Here is a 20,095-nt window from a genome sequence, read left to right on the forward strand (position 1 = left end):
AAAGCTTACTTCCGGTAAATACTTACCACTTCTTAATGAATTAGTGGATGAGATTCCTATAGATAGCGATCGATATTCTTATGTGATATCCAAGTTCGTGGGGAGTGTAAATTTTAGGAATGCCTTTTATAATTTGCCGACAAATGATGCTTGTCCATCGTACCTTGATTTTGAATACCATCGTTATTGTGGTGATCACTAAAGGGTAGCATAGTTTTTTTTATGGGTCGATCTTTTATAAATCCTTTTTTTTTGTGAACTATATGGTTAATAAAAGAAAATTCGTTTCATAGATTATGGTTTGGATTTATTCTGTATGGATTAAGTTTCTATTTATTTCTAGTTTGTGGATTGTTGATTATGTCTCATGGATTATGAATTATGGATTATGGTTTGATTGTTAAAAATATTTGTTTTAATATTTTATATAATTGTTTATAGATTGAATATATTTATATGATTGTTAATATGGAATATTAAATGATATTTTTTTATATTAATAATGTAAACAGAAACAAGATGGATTATTCAGATTCAGATGATGAGATTATATGTATAGCTGCACTTGCTGCAGCAAATCATTATCACACGGCTCGTAAAAATAAATTAGTTCGACAACCAAAGACTAATTGTAATTTTACTGTACAAAATTATATGAATTATGTTTTGTTTGAGAATAATGCAATATGTCACGAATAATTTCAAATGGAGAAACATGTATTTGAGAAATTATGTAATACTTTACACGAAGATGTGGGTCTTAAAAGAACAATGAACGTTTCTTTGGAAGTATCCTTAGGAATGTTCTTGAAGATATTGAGATAAAATAAGGGCATGCGAAGTGTTGGTGATCGATTTCAACATTCTGAAGAAACTGTGAGTAGACACTTTCATAGAATCTTGAAAGCTGTCATTGAATTGTTCAAGACTCTCATTGTGCCTCGTTCTTTGGATGAGATCCCTCATCAAATTCGCACAAATCGAAGATTCTAGCATTTCTTTAAGGTAATTTTAAAGTTAAATTCAAAAAAATTATAATGTTTAATCTTTAAAATAAAATTTCTTTTTATATGAAGGATTGTGTGGGAGCGATTGACGATACTCATATTAGGGCACGAGTTCCAATAACAGATCAACTTCGATATTTAGGTCGAAAAGGTATAACACAAAATGTAATGGCTGTATGCTCTTTCAATATGTTCTTCACATATATAGTTGCTGATTGGGAAGGACAAGCAAATGACGCGAACGTGTTCTTAAAAATCATAAATAATCCTAATTCGGGATTTCCTCATCCTCCGTCAGGTTGGTATTCAAAATTTTACTTAGAAGTACATTCAATTATATGTTATATATATAAAATAATGAAATTATTATTCATTTGTAGGCAAATATTACTTGGTTGACTCTAGCTATCCATTGATGGATGGGTACATGACACCATATAAGGGTGTCTGTTACCATTTACAAAACTTTCGACAGGGTGCATGACAGAAGGAAAAGAAGGAGTTATTTAACCATCTTCATTCCTCATTGCATAATGTTATAGAGAGGTGTTTTGGGGTATTAAAGGCAAGATGAGCAATTCTTAGGGATATGTACACATACTCCATTGATACTCAAAGGGATATCGTTATTGCTTGCATGGGACTGCACAATTTCATTCGAAATGAAGCTTTGGCAGATGTTGAATTTGTTATATACGAAGAATTAGATTATATAGATGAAGCCGTTCCTAGGAGTGTAGTTGAGCCTGGATTCTCAAGACGTTCACAACGGGAAAGACATAGAGAAATGGAACGTAGGAGAGAAGTCATAGCTGAAGCTATAAAAGAAACTTATGATCGACGTGATATAATTTTATAATTTTATGATTTAAAAGTTATTATCAATTGAATACATTATATTTTTGGATAAATTTAATATGTTTCTACTATATGAACATCTTTGTTTATTAGTATGACGATCACATATAAATTTTGTTTATGAATGTTTTCTTTTCATTTGACATATGTTGGTGTGATTATTACATATGGTTTTATGTATGATGATACATGTTTTATTATATGATAGTTGTTATGTTTTTATACAGATTTTATTTTTCATATGTCCAATATTTATGGGAGGTTTTGTCGAATTTAAAAAAAAAAAGAATAAGTATATTTTGAGTATAAAATGATGTTATAATGTTTTTATTTAATAAAAACAATAACTGTTATTTTTTTTTGAGCATATGTTATTGAGTTATAATGTTAAAAATAGTAATTATTACATATAAGGGTATTTTAGTTATTTTAACAGAATACAGAATAGTTTCCTAACACAAAATTCTGTGAGAAGTACTTTTGACAATACTTCTCAAATCCTGCATCCAAACGTACAACACGTATTTCGCTACTTGAGATAGTACTTCAGAAAATACTTCTGAAAGTACTTCTGTTTTAAAGTTTAGTGATTTTGGTATTTTTCCACGAAGTAGTGAGGGTGCTACTTCTTACAATTGAGCACTAAAATCCAGTTAAAGATGCGATTTACATGCCGAAAACACCCTTGGTAAGTCGTAAATTCCAACTAAAGTCCACAAATTATTTCTCCAAAACCAAAAATAACAAAAAAAAAAAAAAAAAAATCGTAACCTAAAACCATCTTCTTCGTCAGGACAGACGGCTGTGGGTAATTTTACCTGAAGAAAACCTCTTATCAGCTCCACCTCGCGAAGATCGACCACGCAGCAGCAGCAGAGCAGCACCTCGCGAAGATGCAAGGTAAAATTTCCTTTACTTTTTCATTCACTTCAACTCTTTCAATCACAAGGCTCCTAAATCCTTATGCAAGCAAACCTTCAATCAAAAATCAGGTAGCTTCGCCCCAAAAAATCACGAAACACATGCAGCTCGATCGAAGCAATTACAAACTTTAAAAAAAAAAAAAAAAAGGGAAAAAGAGAAATTGGGAGTCTTTTGTCGAGAAAGGATGAATCGAGAACAAAAACTGAAGAAAAGAGGAGGAATTAAGGAAAGAAATTACCTTTTAGCATTTGTGATTTCTGATTTTACTGGGATTATATCTATCTATCTATCTGAAACCCTAAACCCTGGACGAATGACCTCTTTAGATTGAAGCCTAATAAATTCTTTTGTCTGAGTGAGAAGTTAATGAGACGCGGTTTTGAGTACCAAATGATTTCCTACCTTAACGTTCCTTTCTTGTGTATGGTGCTTCATCTGGAACTGTTCCATTGTTCTACAATGGACAGGCCTTCCCTTGACCATCAACCACAGATGATCTTAACTATACCATTGAATGGCATATAATGTTATTCTTACTAGCATATAATGTTTTTAAATAAAAAAATTCAACAGAACCTCTCCTAAATATTGGACATATCTCAAGTTCAAATCCCACTACCCATAAAAAATCTTGGTGGCCACGCACCGCTCCACATAGTGGGGTATAGCCTGAGTGCGGGGCGTAGGGACTAGTCTGGTGCGCGCAAGCTGGCCCGGATACCCTTCGTTATCAAAAAAAAAAAAAATATTGGACATATGAAAAATAAAACCTGTATAAAAACATGATAGTTATCACATAATGAAATCTGTATCATCATACATATAAAGAAAAAATCTGCATCCATAACTGATCATTGCTTACTGTATGTCATAGTCAACTATATGCTAGTAAGAATAACATGTTTTATAATAAATACAATTACCTAATAAAAAAAACATTACAACTATCAAAGACAACAAAACTAATATCATCATAAACTGGCTCCAATTTGCTTTGCTCTTGTCATTTTGTGTTGCAACTTGTTTGTCTTTGTTCATATTTATTGTTTCAAAAGACATTTTGAAATGAAAAACAAGCAAATAAGAAACAAAAATGTGAAAAAAAAACTTAAATAAAGAGCATATTAATCATGTGTTAGAGAAAAACATAAATAAATCAATAAGGAACATATTACTAAATAAGTTTTACGTTTTTTTTAAAGTTCTTTATATGTATTTTGATACAAGCTTGATTTTATGATAGCTGTCATGTTTTTATACAAGTTTAATTTTTAATATGTCCAATATTTAGGAGAGGTTCTGTTGAATTTTTTTATTTAGAAAAAGAAGTATATTTTGAGTTTAAAATGATATTAAAATGTTTTTATTGAATAAAAACAGTAATTATTACTTTTTTGGAGCATAATTTGTTGAGTTATAATGTTAAAAATAGTAATTGGCACATATAAGAGTATTCTGGTCATTTTTATAGAATCCAGAATAGTTCCCAAACACCAAACTTTATCAAAAGTAGTTCTAAAAGTACTTCTTAGAATCTACATCCAAGCACACAACAATTATCCACCTACTCCAGACAGTACTTCAAAAAGTACTTATGTTCTAAGTACTTTTGGCTCTTGTATCCACACAGACCCTTACTTTTTACAAAAGTCACTTAATTGGGTGCTTTGAGTGGAGTCGGCACCCTAAGATGCATATACTTTGAACTGGAGTTGTCGAGAAAGACAAGAGAGTAGTTATTTTGTCCTTGTTTTCTTCCTCATCCCTCGTCTGGTCCTGACTCTGAAAGGAGGAGGAGGAGAAAGCTACAAATTACAAACCGAAGAACTTCAAAACCAAACCCTAAAAAAGCTTTCTTTATAAGGTAATAATAAAGCTTCAAAACCAAACCCCAAAACAATTTTCTTTAAGGTAATAATAAATCCTAGAATTTAAACTTTATAATGCAACTTGAGACTGAGTTGAGGTTGTTATATGTGATGAACAGGTTGTCATGAGTTATGAGTAACACAGCCTTCGTGAATCTATTGTTTGCGGCTGTTGTTTGGTGTACTGCGTACGCAGCTGTTGCAGTTCTTGGCTTGTTTCGGATCTTCAATTTTATCTCTTCTTCTTCTTCTATTCCCAATCACCACTAAAAAAAAAAAAACCCAATTTCAGTTTGTTTGTTTGTTATTGTTATTAATCTTTCTTTCTATATTACAATTACAATGGGATTTGCACAACTAGTTATTGGTCCTGCTGGCAGTGGAAAGGTCAGAAATCATCTTTATTTATTTAATTTCCTTCTTGTTTTGGTGCCTAAATTATTATTTGTAGAAGTTGTTGGATATTTTTAAGTTTATGCTCACTTTTAACTATTTTATTTATTTTTACTATTAAATTCCCCTGCAAATCAGTCAACTTATTGTTCAAGTTTGTATCAACACTGTGAAAATGTTGGGAGGAGCATGCATGTTGTGAATCTTGATCCTGCTGCTGAAAGTTTTGACTATCCTGTTGCCATGGGTATGGGTATTTCCATTCTTTCATTAATTATTAATATATTTTAGCATTCTAATTATTTATTTATTTTTTTCCTCCCTTCAAGTTTCATTTTACTTTTTTTTTTTAATAATTTATAATATAATATGGATGGATGGATGGATGGAGGTGTTAATCATTTTGTAATAATCATTGTTTGTGTGCAGATATTAGAGAACTCATATCTTTGGATGATGTTATGGAGGAACTTGGCTTAGGTCCTAATGGTGGCCTTATTTACTGCATGGAGTATCCTTGTTCCATTTCATTTTTTTTTTCTTTTTGTTTTCATCTTTTGCATTTGTTTATTAACGAGAAGTTCTTACTATGCTTTTATTTTCTTAATGGGTTCTTACTTCTTAGTGATGTGGAAGTGCCTCAAAACTACTAATAATTTTATGCACCTAATCATAATATTTGAAATGAAATTTGCTTCTTTCTAATGTTTAGAAAGGCTTTTGTTAGAGTTTGAGCTAATATATATGTATGTGTGTGCGCGCGCGCGCGGGTGTGTGCCCATGTGTGCGTGCACGCACGCACGTTACTTAACCAGCAAGGAAATCTTTCTACTACTTAGAAAAATGATAGAGAACTAAGGAGAAAAGATGAAGAATCTCCATATAGTTTATCGATCTAAACAAAGCATACGACAAAATACATAAACAGTTGATTTACTGGGTACTGGGAAATGAAGAAGTCCTAAATGAATATTGACATAGTTAAAGACATGTATGGTAGGATTGTATCTAGTGTGATTCCAAATAGAGAGAAAACTAATGAGTTCCTATTTACAATTGGTTACATTAAGGATCAGCTTTGAGTCTGTATCAGTTTCCTTCAAGTATAGATGGAGTTATTGTCATATTCTAGGTATCTTACAATCATAACATATATAAATAAGAGTTTTATAAACAGATTAAAGTATTTATCACTTTAATAAGAAGAAGAACAACAATCAAATATCAATGATAACAAAAGAAATTAATGGAACAAGAACAAAAAGAATAGAAGAAGTAGAAGCGAGTCACAACATGTGTTAATTGCTATTACTTCACTTCAGCAACTACGGCTGCCAATGGGTTTGTTTGGGCCGCGCTTAGTTGACCCCTAACCTGGTTCTAAAGAGGCGTGCTCTACCTTAGACAAGCCATATACCCCTATGGCGCCTAAGTCAACTAAGCCCTTACCCGGCCTACTAGATTAAGGCCAAACAAATATAAAATTCAACATTGTTTTTTATAACAAAAAATTCAACATTTTTTATTATTAAAAATTTGTACTTTTCAAATAAATATTTTTTGTATGTAAAGATTCTATAATCAAATTTAAAATTAGTGTCTCATTTAAACAAAATTTATTTGTTCTATTCAATTTTTAGTGAAGCGTGCGCTTGGTGCGCCTTATCCCTTGACCACGCCTTTTAAGGCATGGACCTTAGTATGCCTCAATTATACTGCCTTGCCTCACATGTATTAAGGCGCTTGCCTTGACTATTCTACATAGAAGGAATATACAAGTTGAAGGTTTTAAGAGTGCTAGAGGAAGGCCCAAAAGAACGTCGATTGAGATTGTGAAAGTAGATATAATATTTTTTTTAATGGATAAAAAGGATTTATTAAAAAGCAGATATAACAATAATAGAAGATGTGTCCTGGACCCTCCCCTTACGGATAGAGAAGTAGAAGCAATGTTCATATGAAATTCTTCCCTCCCTCGCATCCAATCGGGCAGAAGGAACGTTTCCCCCCCTTCCCCCTCGGGGGAGTATTAATAGGAGATCAAAGAATTTCTGGCCAAGCAAGGTCGGGCAGAGATCTATTTTCTGTAGCGGGAGGAAAGCCATCGCTCAATCCAAGGCATCGGTTTACGACATAGGCAAACAAGGGAAATGGGAAGTAAGGATCATAGGATCCCCACTACCTATGGAAAGCTATTCAACCTTTATCCTTATCGGCTGCCCCGTACTTCCCATATTCCTTTTGAAACCCCTTATCAAAGAATGCAAATTCATACCTACAGTATGATCCCATGTCAAACTTGGAGGAAAAATGGCCACTCGGCTGATTGATATCTCCTCTCTTGTCCCTAAATGCTCTTGCAACTCCCCTAACTGTTTGCCCATCGACTCGTGAGTCCAAATTCAAAGATTTGTTGTTTATGAACCCCGGCAAACATCCATTCCCTGAAGACTTCTCGGCCCTCCTCCCAACCTTTAATAGGTTGCACCCCTCTTTCCCATACAGATAAAGGTTCTATTCCCGTGAATGACTTGAATGGAGGGTCGATGTAATTGAGAGCTTGAGCAATTGATTGTCCTCCAAGCATAGATAACCGTTTCGATCGAGATGGTCCCCCAAACACTAATCCTGGAGAAACAAGATTGTAGCCTTTCTTTTGGTATGGTCATCTCGACAATCCTTTGTTAATAAAAAAATTTCATTCATTTAAAAAAATGGAGAAATAATACATTTGGTTGATCCCAAATCTTTGTGATAAAGTTTTGATGGTGACAATGATTCACCATATGCTAAGCTGAAAGGTGATTTCACGAGCTTTTTCTTTTTGTAGGTAAAATTGTAAATAAATAACAAAAAGAACATTGTAGGGAAATTAGACAACTTCAATGTTGTGTTATACTTATAAGATCACCATTTCCTAATTTTATTTTATTTTTGATAAATATAAATTTCATTAAAGAAGAAGATGTGAGGTGGCTGAGGAAGCCCCCATACATCCAAACAAGAAAAACAACAAGAACGGAAAACAAGACAGTATAAAACAATTAAAAAGCACAGATATTGTTTTCAAAAAAGGAAAAGCTCGATCGGCATGATGCTAAGGATCTCCGATGTCGCCCCAATTAAAAACAAAATCTTGAAAGCGCACTCCCTCAAAGTCCTTACTCATCTTGGACCAAAGAAAAAGTAACCCCAAAATCTTTAAGATCACTTTGTGAGATGAACTCTCCTTACTGTGGAATACCCTGTTGTTGCGTTTTCTTTAGATACCCCAAGCAATAGCAGATGGAAGGATAGTCCAGAGATGTCTCTTCCTAAAAGAGAAGATATTGAAACTCCACCCCTTTAAAAGAGCAAACCAAGATAATGGAAGAACCCAATCCATCTGAAAACGAGATAAAAAGAACATCCAAATAGTACGGGCAAAAGAACAATGAATAAGGATGTGATTGATAGACTCCCTGTCCTTTGAACAAAGGTTGCAAAAATTTGGTGTAATCCACCCCAGAGAAATCAAGTTATCCAAGGTGAGAATTCTACCCAACGAGGCAAGTCATAAAAAGAACGAAACCTTAGAAGGAACCAGAGTGGACTAAATAACAGAAGGAGAGAAAGAAACCTCACACAACGGAAGCAAGCAATTATAAAAAGACTTGATAGAAAACTTTTTATCCTTAATCTTGAACCATTCCCTTCTGTCGTGTTCGTTCTCTCTGACTTGGATCAAATTAAGGAGATCTAGAAGAAATGTAACCTCCGTCAATTCTCAATCATTGACATTCCTCCTAAATCCTAAATCCCAGATCCCAAGAATCTGTGCTCCCGTCCCGGATTAGACATTGCCTTATTGAGTTATTTTTTTGGAAAGAGCAAGCGTACAAGGATGGGTGTTGGGTAGACAGAGAAGAAGTTCCGCACCAAATATCCTCCCAAAATCTAACCTTGTCCCTCAAACCAACTTTGAATCTAACCCCCTTATCAAACTTTTGTTACTTGTCAAACCTACTTAAGCCTTTTCATTTCATGGTCTTTTGGAGTTATTGGGTTCGAAGTCTATTTGTGGAATTACCATGTTGGCTTCTGTTTGGCAAGAGAGTACGAATTAGTGTTCGCCACAAGCAAACTTTCTTAGCAAATGGAGTTTCCTTATTACACAATTAAACAATGACCCACTTACTTCCCTAGCATGGTATCAAAATCCTTGTTGTAGATTATTCTTTTGCTTGAATTAAATCATGGGGAGTTTTTCGTCTCTTTGTCCTTTCTCAGTAATCTATTAGATCTGTAACCAGATTTAATATATTTTTAATTAATTAATTTCTTTTTCTATTTAGAATTGCAAGCTTGGTGTACCATTTGATGTTGTCATATTTGTTTTGGTCTATAGTAGACATGCACAAGTGGTTCTCTTCTATTAGGTGGAAATCTGTCTGGCTGGATCCTTAACCACGTATATTACTACTTATTTTCTATACCTCAATTGTTCTAAATTACAATATCAACACCCAATCTGTTATGTATAGTGTATAGGTTGATTTTGTGATAAATTAACCTCGATCACGATTTCATCATTAAATCCATAAAATAAATAGAAGAAACATGGAAAAGAGAGAAGACAATGGTTTTTTACGTGGTTCGGCAAACGTGCCTACATCTATGGGCTCGGGGAGCTATTCCACTATTAATCTCACGGTTACATAAACTTCTCTCCTTGGCCTTCTCCCCTTTTCTCCTCCTTCGATTTTTCCCTTCCTTTTTTTTCCCCCTTTTTTTCTATGGTAGCTCGCCAGATGACTAGCTAGTTCTCTCACTCTTCTTTTTTTTCAACCCCGTTTGATCTCTCTCTCTTTCTCTCTCCTTATTTGGCATTCAAACGACTTTCTCGAGACCCCCACACGATCTGAAATCTTAATGTCCAGTCCTTTATAATCTTTCTCCTTTTTGAACTGTTGAACACATTATTCCATGTAGAGAATCCCTTTCCAACAGCCTACACGTATATGACCTTCTCTTTGTTTATATTCTTTTTTTTTTTTTTTTAATATCTCCCTTATCAGCGAGCAAGTTGCAATTTTTTTATTAGCCTTTTCGTTGCAAAACCTACAACCCCTGGATTTCTATCTTTATCTTTTTTCCCCGATTTTGTTGCGATTTGTACCTCAATCAAACTGATCTGAAACCCTTAGACCCCTAAGGGTTGATATTGACGGTAGCCCCCAATTTCGGATTTGGAACTCGACCATTCTTTCCCGTAGTTCCTTGATCCATTTTTACCATTGTCCTTACCACGTGTACGTCTTGTCCCTTGTTCTGTTCCCATGGACGATGCCACAAAATCGACGTCGATCATAATTTCTTTATTAAATCCATAAAATAAAATAAACATGGAAAAGAGAGAACGCACGGGTTTTTTACTTGGTTCGGCAAATGTGCCTACGTCCACGGGCTTGAGGAGCCGTTTTACTATAAATCTAAGTTGAGTACATGACCTGTTCACATAAGTCTCTCCCATTCCTCCTCTCCTCTCGATTTTTTTCCCTTTTTACAATGACCTTTAGCCCTTTAAATAGAAAAATTCTAAAAAGAATTTTAATCCTACTTAAATTACAATTGACCCAATTGCCCTTTATCCAAATTAATAATTACATAAAAAGGGAAGAATCCTCGTAAATTGAGATTATTTTCTAATAAGATAGAGTCCTCTTCAAACGATGCCATGTGTCTGTCTTGGGATGCATGTTAATGGTGCGAATGAATAGTTCATATAGGAGATGAGTAGGTTCAAGAAAGTTAAGTCTCGATTCATTGAGAGAACTGAGCCTTACTCATATGAGGTTGAGTAGGTTCAAAAAGATTAAGTTTCGGTTCAATGAGGAAATTGAACCCTACTCTTGAGGTTGAGTAGGTTCAAGAAGGTCAAGACTCAGGTCATTGAGGAAATTGAGCCATATTCTTGAGGTTCAAGAGGGTTTAAGTTTTTAAGTTCGATTCATCGAGAAAATCGAACCTTATTATGTTATTTGAACATGGTTAAAATGGTTAAGTAAGGTGGCTCGACTTAGTGAGGAAACATAGTCATATTCTGATGAAAGAACAAAGCTAGAATGGATAAGTATGGTAGCTCAATTCAAAGAGGAAATAGAACCTTATTTTTGAGGTTGAGTAGATTCAAGGTGAAATTATTAAAAAAAAAAAAAAAAAAAATTATTTCGTAAAAAAATCAGAATTTTTGGAATTAATATGTGGGAACCTTGTTCGGCCCTTTAAGGGCCAAATTTTTCTCTCTCCTTGATTTTCTCTCTTCCTTCTTCCACTGACAGAACCATTTCAATTCTTCTTCTTTTTCTTCGGTTTGATTTTCAATTAAGGTAAAAAAATTTAATTTTCCCTCCATTTACTTACATCAAGATCTTGATCATGTTGAAGATCTTATGATCAAGATCAAGATCAAGATCTTAAAATCTTGATGTAAGTAAATGGAGGGAAAATGAAATTTTGTTTACTTTAGTTGAAAATCAAACTGAATAAGAAGAACTGAAATGGTTCCATGGTTGAAGAAGAAGGAAGAGAGAAAAGTTTGGCCCTTAAAGGGCTAAAACATTTAATTTTTTTTTTTTAAATATTCGAAGAGAGAGAAAAGTTTGGCCCTTAAAAGGCTGAACGAGGTTCCCACATATAAATTCTGATTTTTTTTACGAAATAAATTTTTTTTAAAGGTTTTTTAAAAATAATTTCCCCTAGATTAAAAAAGGTTTAAGCTAGGTCTATCGAGAGAATCTGACCTAGTTGTTGGTTGGTCGGTCATACATAAGATGGAATCCGATTTCTTCGTTGGTCGGTTGGCATTTGACACATAAAAAAGACTTTCTCCCAAGGAACTAGGCTTGACCCCTAGGTTGGTCAAGTTATTAGATGGAAAGTCTTGGATCATTCTGGGATCTAAGCCCGACCTATGATGTTGGTCGATTCTTCTATCATTTGACAAAGTCTCAACTCATTTAGGGAGCCAAAGTGGAAGATCGGAATTGAGCTAAACAGGAAAGAAGATAAGCTCAGGAATCATACTAGTTTAGAAATCAAGGATGGTACTCATTCAGGAAGGATTGCCTGAAACTACAAAATTTTCAAAGGTGGATCTTGGTACATCAATCTCCACCTTCAAGAGAGAGCTATATGGAAGGATAAATTCTTCTCTCATATTCACACCATTAACATGCATCCCGAGGCAGACATGTGCCATCGTTTGAAGATGACTCTATCTTATTAGAGAAGAATCCCAATTTAAGAAGATTCTTTCTTTTTTATGTAATTACTAATTTGGATAAGGGGTAATACGTTCAATTGTAATTTAAGTAGGATTATGATTTTTTTTAGGGTTTTTTTTATTTAGTTTTGTGGTTCTTGACACCATTTGCTATTTGTTAGGGTATCTGGAAAGATCGCAATCGTTGTATCTTTGATGGTAAAGTCTCCATGTTGGAAGGATTAGTTATTTCGGTTTTGGAGATCTTATTTTATTGGAGTAAACTTTATAAGGATTTCGAGGGGGTCTTCTTTGAAGACTTTGTAGTGCGTTGGGACAGGGTGTGTTCGTTACAGCGAGACTAACTCAGTGGTCGAGCCCTGTTTGTTTTCTTGTTTTCTTTTTTCCTTTGCTTTGTCGCTTTTGTCTTGGTCTTCTTTTTTGTACTTGGGTTGGTCACCTCGACCTCCTTTTTCCGTTCAATAAATTATCTTTACCGATCAAAAAAAGGGGAGGAAAAAACTAAGAGAAGGAGAGGAGGAAGAGGGGAGATTAAGGTGAGAAGGTCATGTAATCAACTCAAATTTATATTAAAACAGCTCCCCGAGCCTGTGGACGTAGGCACATTGGCTGAACCACATAAAAAACCCTTGTGTTTTCTCTTTTTCATGTTTGTTTCTATTATTTTATGGATTTAATGATGAAATTGTGATCAAGGTCGATTTAGCGATAAATCGACCTCGACACATAGTTAAGTGCATTTTTGCATTTTCTATTTCCTAGGATTTAATGGTTTTAGAAGAGAAAAAGTACAGACAAGACTTGTTTTTTCCATCCAAAAACATCTCCATTTTTATTCAAATCATAAGATTTGAGGGGATTGTAAGATTTGTCACATAAATTGTACTTTTATAGATAAATTGTAGGATTTGCTTCATGGTTTCAACTATGATTGTTAAACTTCATATTTTTTTGATGAATGAACTTTGTCATATTTTTAATTCCCATCTGTTGATTATTCATGGGATACCTTTTTCACAATATTCTCTTTAACTAAAGTTATGGTTAAAGATAGTCTCTAATTTTCATTTCTTCTTCATATGAGAAATATTTTATCTTAAATTTACTTATTCCAATTCAACAATGCACATATGGAAGAGGTTGAGTTGATCTTGCATGTTTGTGGATGTGTGAATAGCTCCCTAACTATTCCCTTTGGGAGTTTGAATTTTGAACCCCTTCTTTTTATTCCTACAAAGGCTCTTAGTTGCTTAATTCCAAGATTGTATACCATAAATTAGACTGGAGGCTGTGGTACTAGGAATACCTCTTCCATCTTACTTCGTTTTTGCTGATGACCTTGTTATAAGTTGAATGCATCCAGTGTCATCATACTGGAGTAAGATATAATTTATTCAATTAGAGAGGATCCTGTCCCTTTTTAGAATGTATATTGATCAATATTCACCTGTTAGCATGATCAAATGAAAATTTTATTATGTAGTGTACTTATCCTTGGTTCAATTTGCTTTGCCTTAAACAAACATGTGCAGACACCTTGAAGAAAATTTGGATGATTGGTTGACAGAGGAGTTGGATAATTATTTGGACGATGATTATCTTGTTTTTGACTGCCCAGGTATATATACTCCCACCTTGATCCATTTTAGCACAAACATTTGAGTAGTCTGTGGTTTGGAGTATTGGGATTCCTCTGATTTCTGACTTGTATGCAGTTAGAGTTTTTTGTTTTCTTATTTATTAATAGTACAATTTCACCATGACATTTCCATCTTATTTATGGTGTATGTTTTTGGTTTTTTTGTTTTTAAATTATTATTATTGCTCTGTGCTGTTTTTTTAACAAGTGACATTTATTATTGCTTGTCAAGAAACAAACCCCTTACCGGGGGCCACCGTTTAGCTTATCATCAATGAGTCTGTGATCCAACAAGTAAGTTAGGTCAAACATATTGTGCTGATAGTTCATTTTCCTTCTTTGAATAAACAAATTTAGGGTAGCATCCATGCTTTCAGCCTTGATCTCATCCACGCTCGAAATTGAATCAGATAAATTTATTGATCCGTTGACCCCTCTTTAGTTTGATGCCGCAATCAAACAAAGTGTAGCAAATGAAGTGATAAATGAGAACTACTATGGTTACTAAGTGTACGTCAGTTAAACTCGTTGTGAAATTGATGTAGCACCTTTGAGATTCTTTTCTAAACACCACGCTCGAAAGAAATTCTAACAGGCTTGGTTTCCTACCCCAATTTACTGAACCCATACTTTGCCTGAATATTCTTTTTGACAAATATCATGGTTCTCTCCAAACCTCCATGATCATTTGCCAAGAAGAGCAATATCCGAACCTTTGTAGTTCGGACTCCAAGCCCTCTTACCTTGGAACAACATGGTTGACTTCTAGCTTGCCAAATAGAATTTCCTTATACCGTCCTTGACATTCCATGGAAACTCTGTAAAGAGATTGTTCATCTTTGACTCCACGCTCTTTGGAATTGAGAATGGAAACAAAAATATACTAGCCAGCGGACTCTTTATCATCATTAGTTTCCCACCTTCAGACAAGAATTTGGATTTTCACAAACCCAAATGCCTTCCCATCTTCCCAACCAAGGGTCCCAAATAGCCTTATTATGGCAGGGTGTCTCAAATAAGATCTTGGAAGAGTGCCAACCCTGCACCTCAAAGAATCTACATGAAACTCAATTCATATGATCGTCAAACCACCAAACAGCTTGCTTGTACTGAGATTCATGAGCAACTCTGAGTCAACTTCAAAACAATAGAGAAGTGGTCTTAGAAACCTGATCTGACTAAGAGACTCATCTTGGAATTAATGACTAATCAGCAAATTGCAAATGCAACAGTATAGGACCTTCCTCATTAATCCTATAGCCTGATCTTACCAATAGATACAACTCTCAATATGGGCCTTCCCAAAGCTTCAAGCACCATTATGAACAAGAAAGGAGACATATGGTCTCCTTGTCTTGACCCTCTTGAGTTATTGAAGATGCTTGTTGGACAACCATTAACAAGGATAGAGAATGATGGAGATGAAGCACATTTCAACCCTTCTCGCTTCTTTGACGCCCCCCTAGATACCTCCAAACTGGTTCTTTGAACAGCCCTTTCTTGATTTACTTCCAGGTCTTTGATCTCTTATGAACTTGGCACTAGATGGAATAATGTGCTCTAGGTCCTAGAGATCTTCCACATTGACTTCCATAAGGTTCTTCCCCATTTGAGCCTTCTCTGTATCCTAAACTACATAATTGATATGAGCCATTTGCTTCGATGGAACACACATGCATGAGAGTTCTCCAAACCATAAAGGTGGTGGTTAGACTCCTGATCTCATTTGCCATTACCATCCATCCGGACCTTTCTACCTTTGGGGAAGACAACGACCTTATTCTTCTGAAAGAAGAAACACTCTTAAGAAACACTCCTCCATTGTTTGACATGATCTCCAAAGTCTTAGAACTCTCTAAAACATATTCCATATAGATGCAAGCATATTTTCTGAAGAACCTGTGGCTCTTTCTTTAGTTCCTTGAACGAGAATATACACTCCCCTCACCACTTCTTGCTAACCAGGGGTGGAGCTAGTATAATGCAGAACGTAAATCAAGTCAACGGTAAAGGGTTCCGACGAAAAATTTGTAATTATTTAGGCATTCACTTAATTAAGTCTAGATTTATTGTTCGAGATTATTTTATATTAGTTATTTTTTTAGTTTTGAGTTTTTTTAGGAATTTATTTTTATGTTTTTTGGGCCTATTTTCATGTTTTATTGACCCATGATCTTACTATAATATTTAGGGGCAATTTAGTAATTTTAATTTATCTTTATTTAAATTTATTAGGATTAAAAAATTAGGAGAGAGAAAGTTATGAAAATTAGGTTATTTTAGTTTTATTAGGACTTTTGATTGATTTTCTTTATTTATAGATTGTATTAGGGTTTATTTACGGAGATAATGATGGAATAAACAAAATGTTTTCTTTTGAATGTTGATGCATTCAATGTGGTTGATGTCATGAAAATCATTTTGGTGATTCCAAGGTAAATATCATTTTTTTTTCTTTAATTTTCTTCTTATCCTTTATCTCTTCTTCAATCCATCTTTTTTTCATTTTTTTTTTAATTTGTGAGAAATCAATAAACCATCAAGAACCTTTTAATCCTTTCAAGTTTCAAGAAACCAATCCATAAACTTTGTTTCCTTGATTTTTTTTTCAAAAAAATCTTGAATTCTCGATTCTTGATTTTTGAGCCTTAATTCTTGATTCTTGTAACCTACAATCATCAATCCTTAATCCTTTCCCATTTTCTTTAACCCTTATTTCATTATATCTCTTTTCCAAATCTACCCTATACGCTATTACCAACCCTTTTCCTATTGTTGCCCAAATCCACTCAAATCAAATTCCTTAAACCCTCCAAATTTCATCTTTCTTCTCTCACTGTCGAATCATAGTGAGGAGATAGTGGGGGCAATTGCTCCACAAAACTTTGAGATTCCCACAAATTTTCAATTAATTACATGCCTCATTTGTCCCCACTCCCTCACCTCGCTCCCCATTTGCCTCCACCCCCTCACCTCCCTCCAATTTTTTGAAGATGACATTGCTTATGTACTGGGCCTTCTCTCATAGACTAATTGAAAATGACCTAAATATTATTTTCTTCAACTCCAATAAAAAACTTATATATTTTTTTAATAAGTATAAAATTTTATAAATATCAAAAGAGTGTACAAAGGAGGCTGAGGTAGCCCCCAAGAGGAAGCAACCAAACGAAAAAAAGCAAAACAAAAACAAAAGAACCACTAAAGCAATCCTACGAGTTATAAAGACGATCCCATTGAAACACAAAATCTGCAAAGGAAACCCCAAGGAACTCCTTGCTCAACTTAGCCCACAAATACAACCCTAAGATCTCCATACAAAATGCATGGGAGTTGCACTCCTTGCCTTTGAACACCCTGTTGTGTCTCTCTTCAATTGTACTATTACCTATAGTTTGCCCCCACTACAAGAAAATCATGGCTCCACCCCTGTTGCTAATTTTGGAGTCTGAAAACTTCTCACCCATCCAATAACGGATTCATAGGTGATCAAATCGTAGTGTACTTAACTCAATAATAATTGATGTTAATTCTTGCTAATCAAAATTGTCGTTTAATTTTAGTTGGAGGATGTTGAATTTTATTTAGACAAGGCTTCGATGATGAGCAGGATATTTGAATTTTACATACTTAAAAAGAGAAAATTATATGAAATTGGTGTTGGTTGGGCAGGATACCATGTCATGTACTATTTTTTTAAAATAAAACAAGTGTCCAAGGGAGGAAACATATTTTCCCTTCAAATGCTTATTCATCTTATGTGATGCTTTGGTACTAAGCGCCAGTTGGTGACTAACTTCCTGTGATCAGAATCATTGAACATTCCCTTTGAAGTATTTTCCGGTTAGCTTTGTTTCTAGACACTGTATAACCACCGTCGAATTTTGCCCATAAGTGAATTATTTTGGTGGTTCTGTCATTTGCTGTTCTTTTCTATAAAGAACAGTTACGACATGAGCAGTTCTTAGAAGAGGGAAAGTATTAGTACTTGTGTTTTTCATGTACAATAAACTTTACATATTTCTTTATATGATTTGTAGGCCAAATAGAACTCTTTTCGCACGTTCCAGTGCTTCGGAACTTTGTGGATCATTTGAAGCGTAAGAATTTCAATGTTTGTGCTGTATACTTGCTTGATTCACAGGTTCGTCTCATTCTTAGGTAGAATTTCATCACTTCCATCTCTATAAATGCATCTGACCAATCTAACTGGTTTGAATATAACTATCTATATCAGTTCATGACAGATGTAACCAAGTTTATAAGTGGCTGCATGGCATCACTTTCCGCAATGGTTCAGCTCGAACTACCTCATGTCAATATTCTCTCCAAGATGGATCTTGTTACAAACAAAAGAGATATAGAGGAGTGGGTTTTCTTGCACTCTGCACCACTTCTTTCTACTTCTATGTCATGGTTGCCTCTATTAATCATTGTTCTGTTTATCTTGTTCTCATAGTTTCCTAAATCCTGAGCCGCGGGTTTTACTGTCAGAGTTAAATCAACAGATGGGACCTCAATTTGAAAAGCTAAATAAAGCTTTGATTGAACTGGTAAGTTATGATACAAATCATAGTGCACCTCTTTCATTCTTTTTAATTTATAGGATGAGCTTGTGTGGGAAATCAATGATCGTGAGTTCACGGGCCTACCTTTTTTAGTAGTGTTGATTTCTTCACTTTAATGGGCCTACTGATGTCAGAAATTTTGAATGACATTTATGGCCGTTAGCCAAGCTACCCTTTCTTGTGTAATGTGTTTTTCAAGTTTAGCCAAAATCTGGATTGAAAAATTTTTCATTTGTCTCAGAAGATTCGAATATTACCCTTTTGAATTAATTTCAGACCCATTAATTCAATATTCAGTTTTTTTTTAGAACTTGCTATTACTTTGCATAACTTCTATTTAAGCTGTTTTGTATTAATTAGGTCGACGAGTATAGCATGGTGAGCTTTATCCCTCTTGACTTGAGGAAGGAGAGCAGGTATATTTCTATTCTCTTTACTTGATATCCATTGTTTTTTTTTTTTTTTTCTTAAAATGTAGTGCTAACAGTGATACTAAGTTGTGTTTATTTGTTCACATTTTACAGTATACGGTATGTGCTATCTCAAATTGACAACTGCATCCAGTTCGGAGAAGATGCAGATGTGAAGCTCAAGGATTTCGATGCAGAAGAGGATGATGACTAGATCCCAGGAATCATGGTGCAAGGGCTTTTGGTGAAGCTGCTCTCGCCGCTCAGCTACAAATGTGGTCTTAGGAGTTCCGTCTTTGTCTTTGATGTTACCATATGAAGTGTTTATACCTTAACATTGTTCCATCAGAAATTACATTTTAACAAAATGTGTCAAAATCGATACAAAAGTAAATGAAGGCAAACCTAGTGATGACGATGTGGTGATTTTGGTAGTGTTGATATCATTGAAGGTATTGAACTAATCTGAGAATGATTACTTCAACTCAAAACTCGTAACATAGATAAGGTGTTTTAAGAAATTTGAGCCCTTTTAACTTTAATCCAACTTTGATGGATATCTTTTAATTCCAATAGCCATCACAAAAGTAATACATTGATAGGAAAATCCTGAGGACTTTGTTTTTCACTGCAATGACTGCATTGATATGATAGTCATGGATGTGTTTCCTTGAGATACAAAAATCCTGGGGAGAACTATGTGCACACCTCCATGTCAGAAATGTGAGAATTTTAGTAAATCACAATGTCACCCCAGCAGTTCTCAGATTGATATTTACTAGTGATTGGAATCTTATGTAAATCACAAGTTGTGTTAAGTCAATGGTTGCTTATGCAATAGATGATGTAGTTTTTATACTAAAATATATATATATACCTAGTCAAAAGCTATGAGATGCTCTGGATTAGTTATTAGAAATATTCGATGATGCGAATGGACTTTTGAATTCATGAGCATATCTATTCACTCTATGATGTCAAATATTTGATAATCCAATCCATTTGAATCAAAATTTATAACTTTAAAAATAAATCTATTGAGGCAAAGACATTCTCTAGTGGATGTTATTATGACATTTGTAAAGAAATGGGATCCTAACAAATTTTTAGACAATCAAACCAGATTTAGCTAGGTTCATTAGAAAAGTAGTGGGAAATGGTAGA

General features: G+C 34.4%; 1 protein-coding gene across 2 annotated transcripts; it reads left to right on the forward strand.

Annotated features, from left to right (window-relative positions):
• The first annotated feature begins 2,614 nt into the window (after positions 1 to 2,614).
• On the forward strand, positions 2,615 to 19,347 carry LOC147397809 (P-loop containing nucleoside triphosphate hydrolases superfamily protein). 2 transcript variants are annotated; one of them, XM_086446816.1, is made up of 10 exons: positions 2,615 to 2,765; positions 4,777 to 5,044; positions 5,189 to 5,297; positions 5,480 to 5,561; positions 13,847 to 13,932; positions 17,994 to 18,097; positions 18,191 to 18,321; positions 18,413 to 18,506; positions 18,882 to 18,937; positions 19,046 to 19,347. In XM_086446816.1, the coding sequence occupies exons 2-10, from the start codon at positions 5,000 to 5,002 to the stop codon at positions 19,143 to 19,145; spliced, it is 807 nt and encodes a 268-aa protein (XP_086302942.1). In that variant the 5' UTR covers positions 2,615 to 2,765; positions 4,777 to 4,999; the 3' UTR covers positions 19,146 to 19,347. The 2 variants fall into 2 exon arrangements, with proteins under 2 accessions (XP_086302942.1, XP_086302943.1); XM_086446817.1 differs by lacking the exon at positions 2,615 to 2,765 and adding an exon at positions 4,264 to 4,653.
• Positions 19,348 to 20,095: the final 748 nt, after the last annotated feature.

The sequence above is a fragment of the Akebia trifoliata genome, chromosome 7 (genome assembly GCF_017979445.1).
Source record: "Akebia trifoliata isolate Shusen 1 chromosome 7, ASM1797944v1, whole genome shotgun sequence".
Taxonomy (NCBI): Eukaryota; Viridiplantae; Streptophyta; class Magnoliopsida; order Ranunculales; family Lardizabalaceae; genus Akebia; species Akebia trifoliata.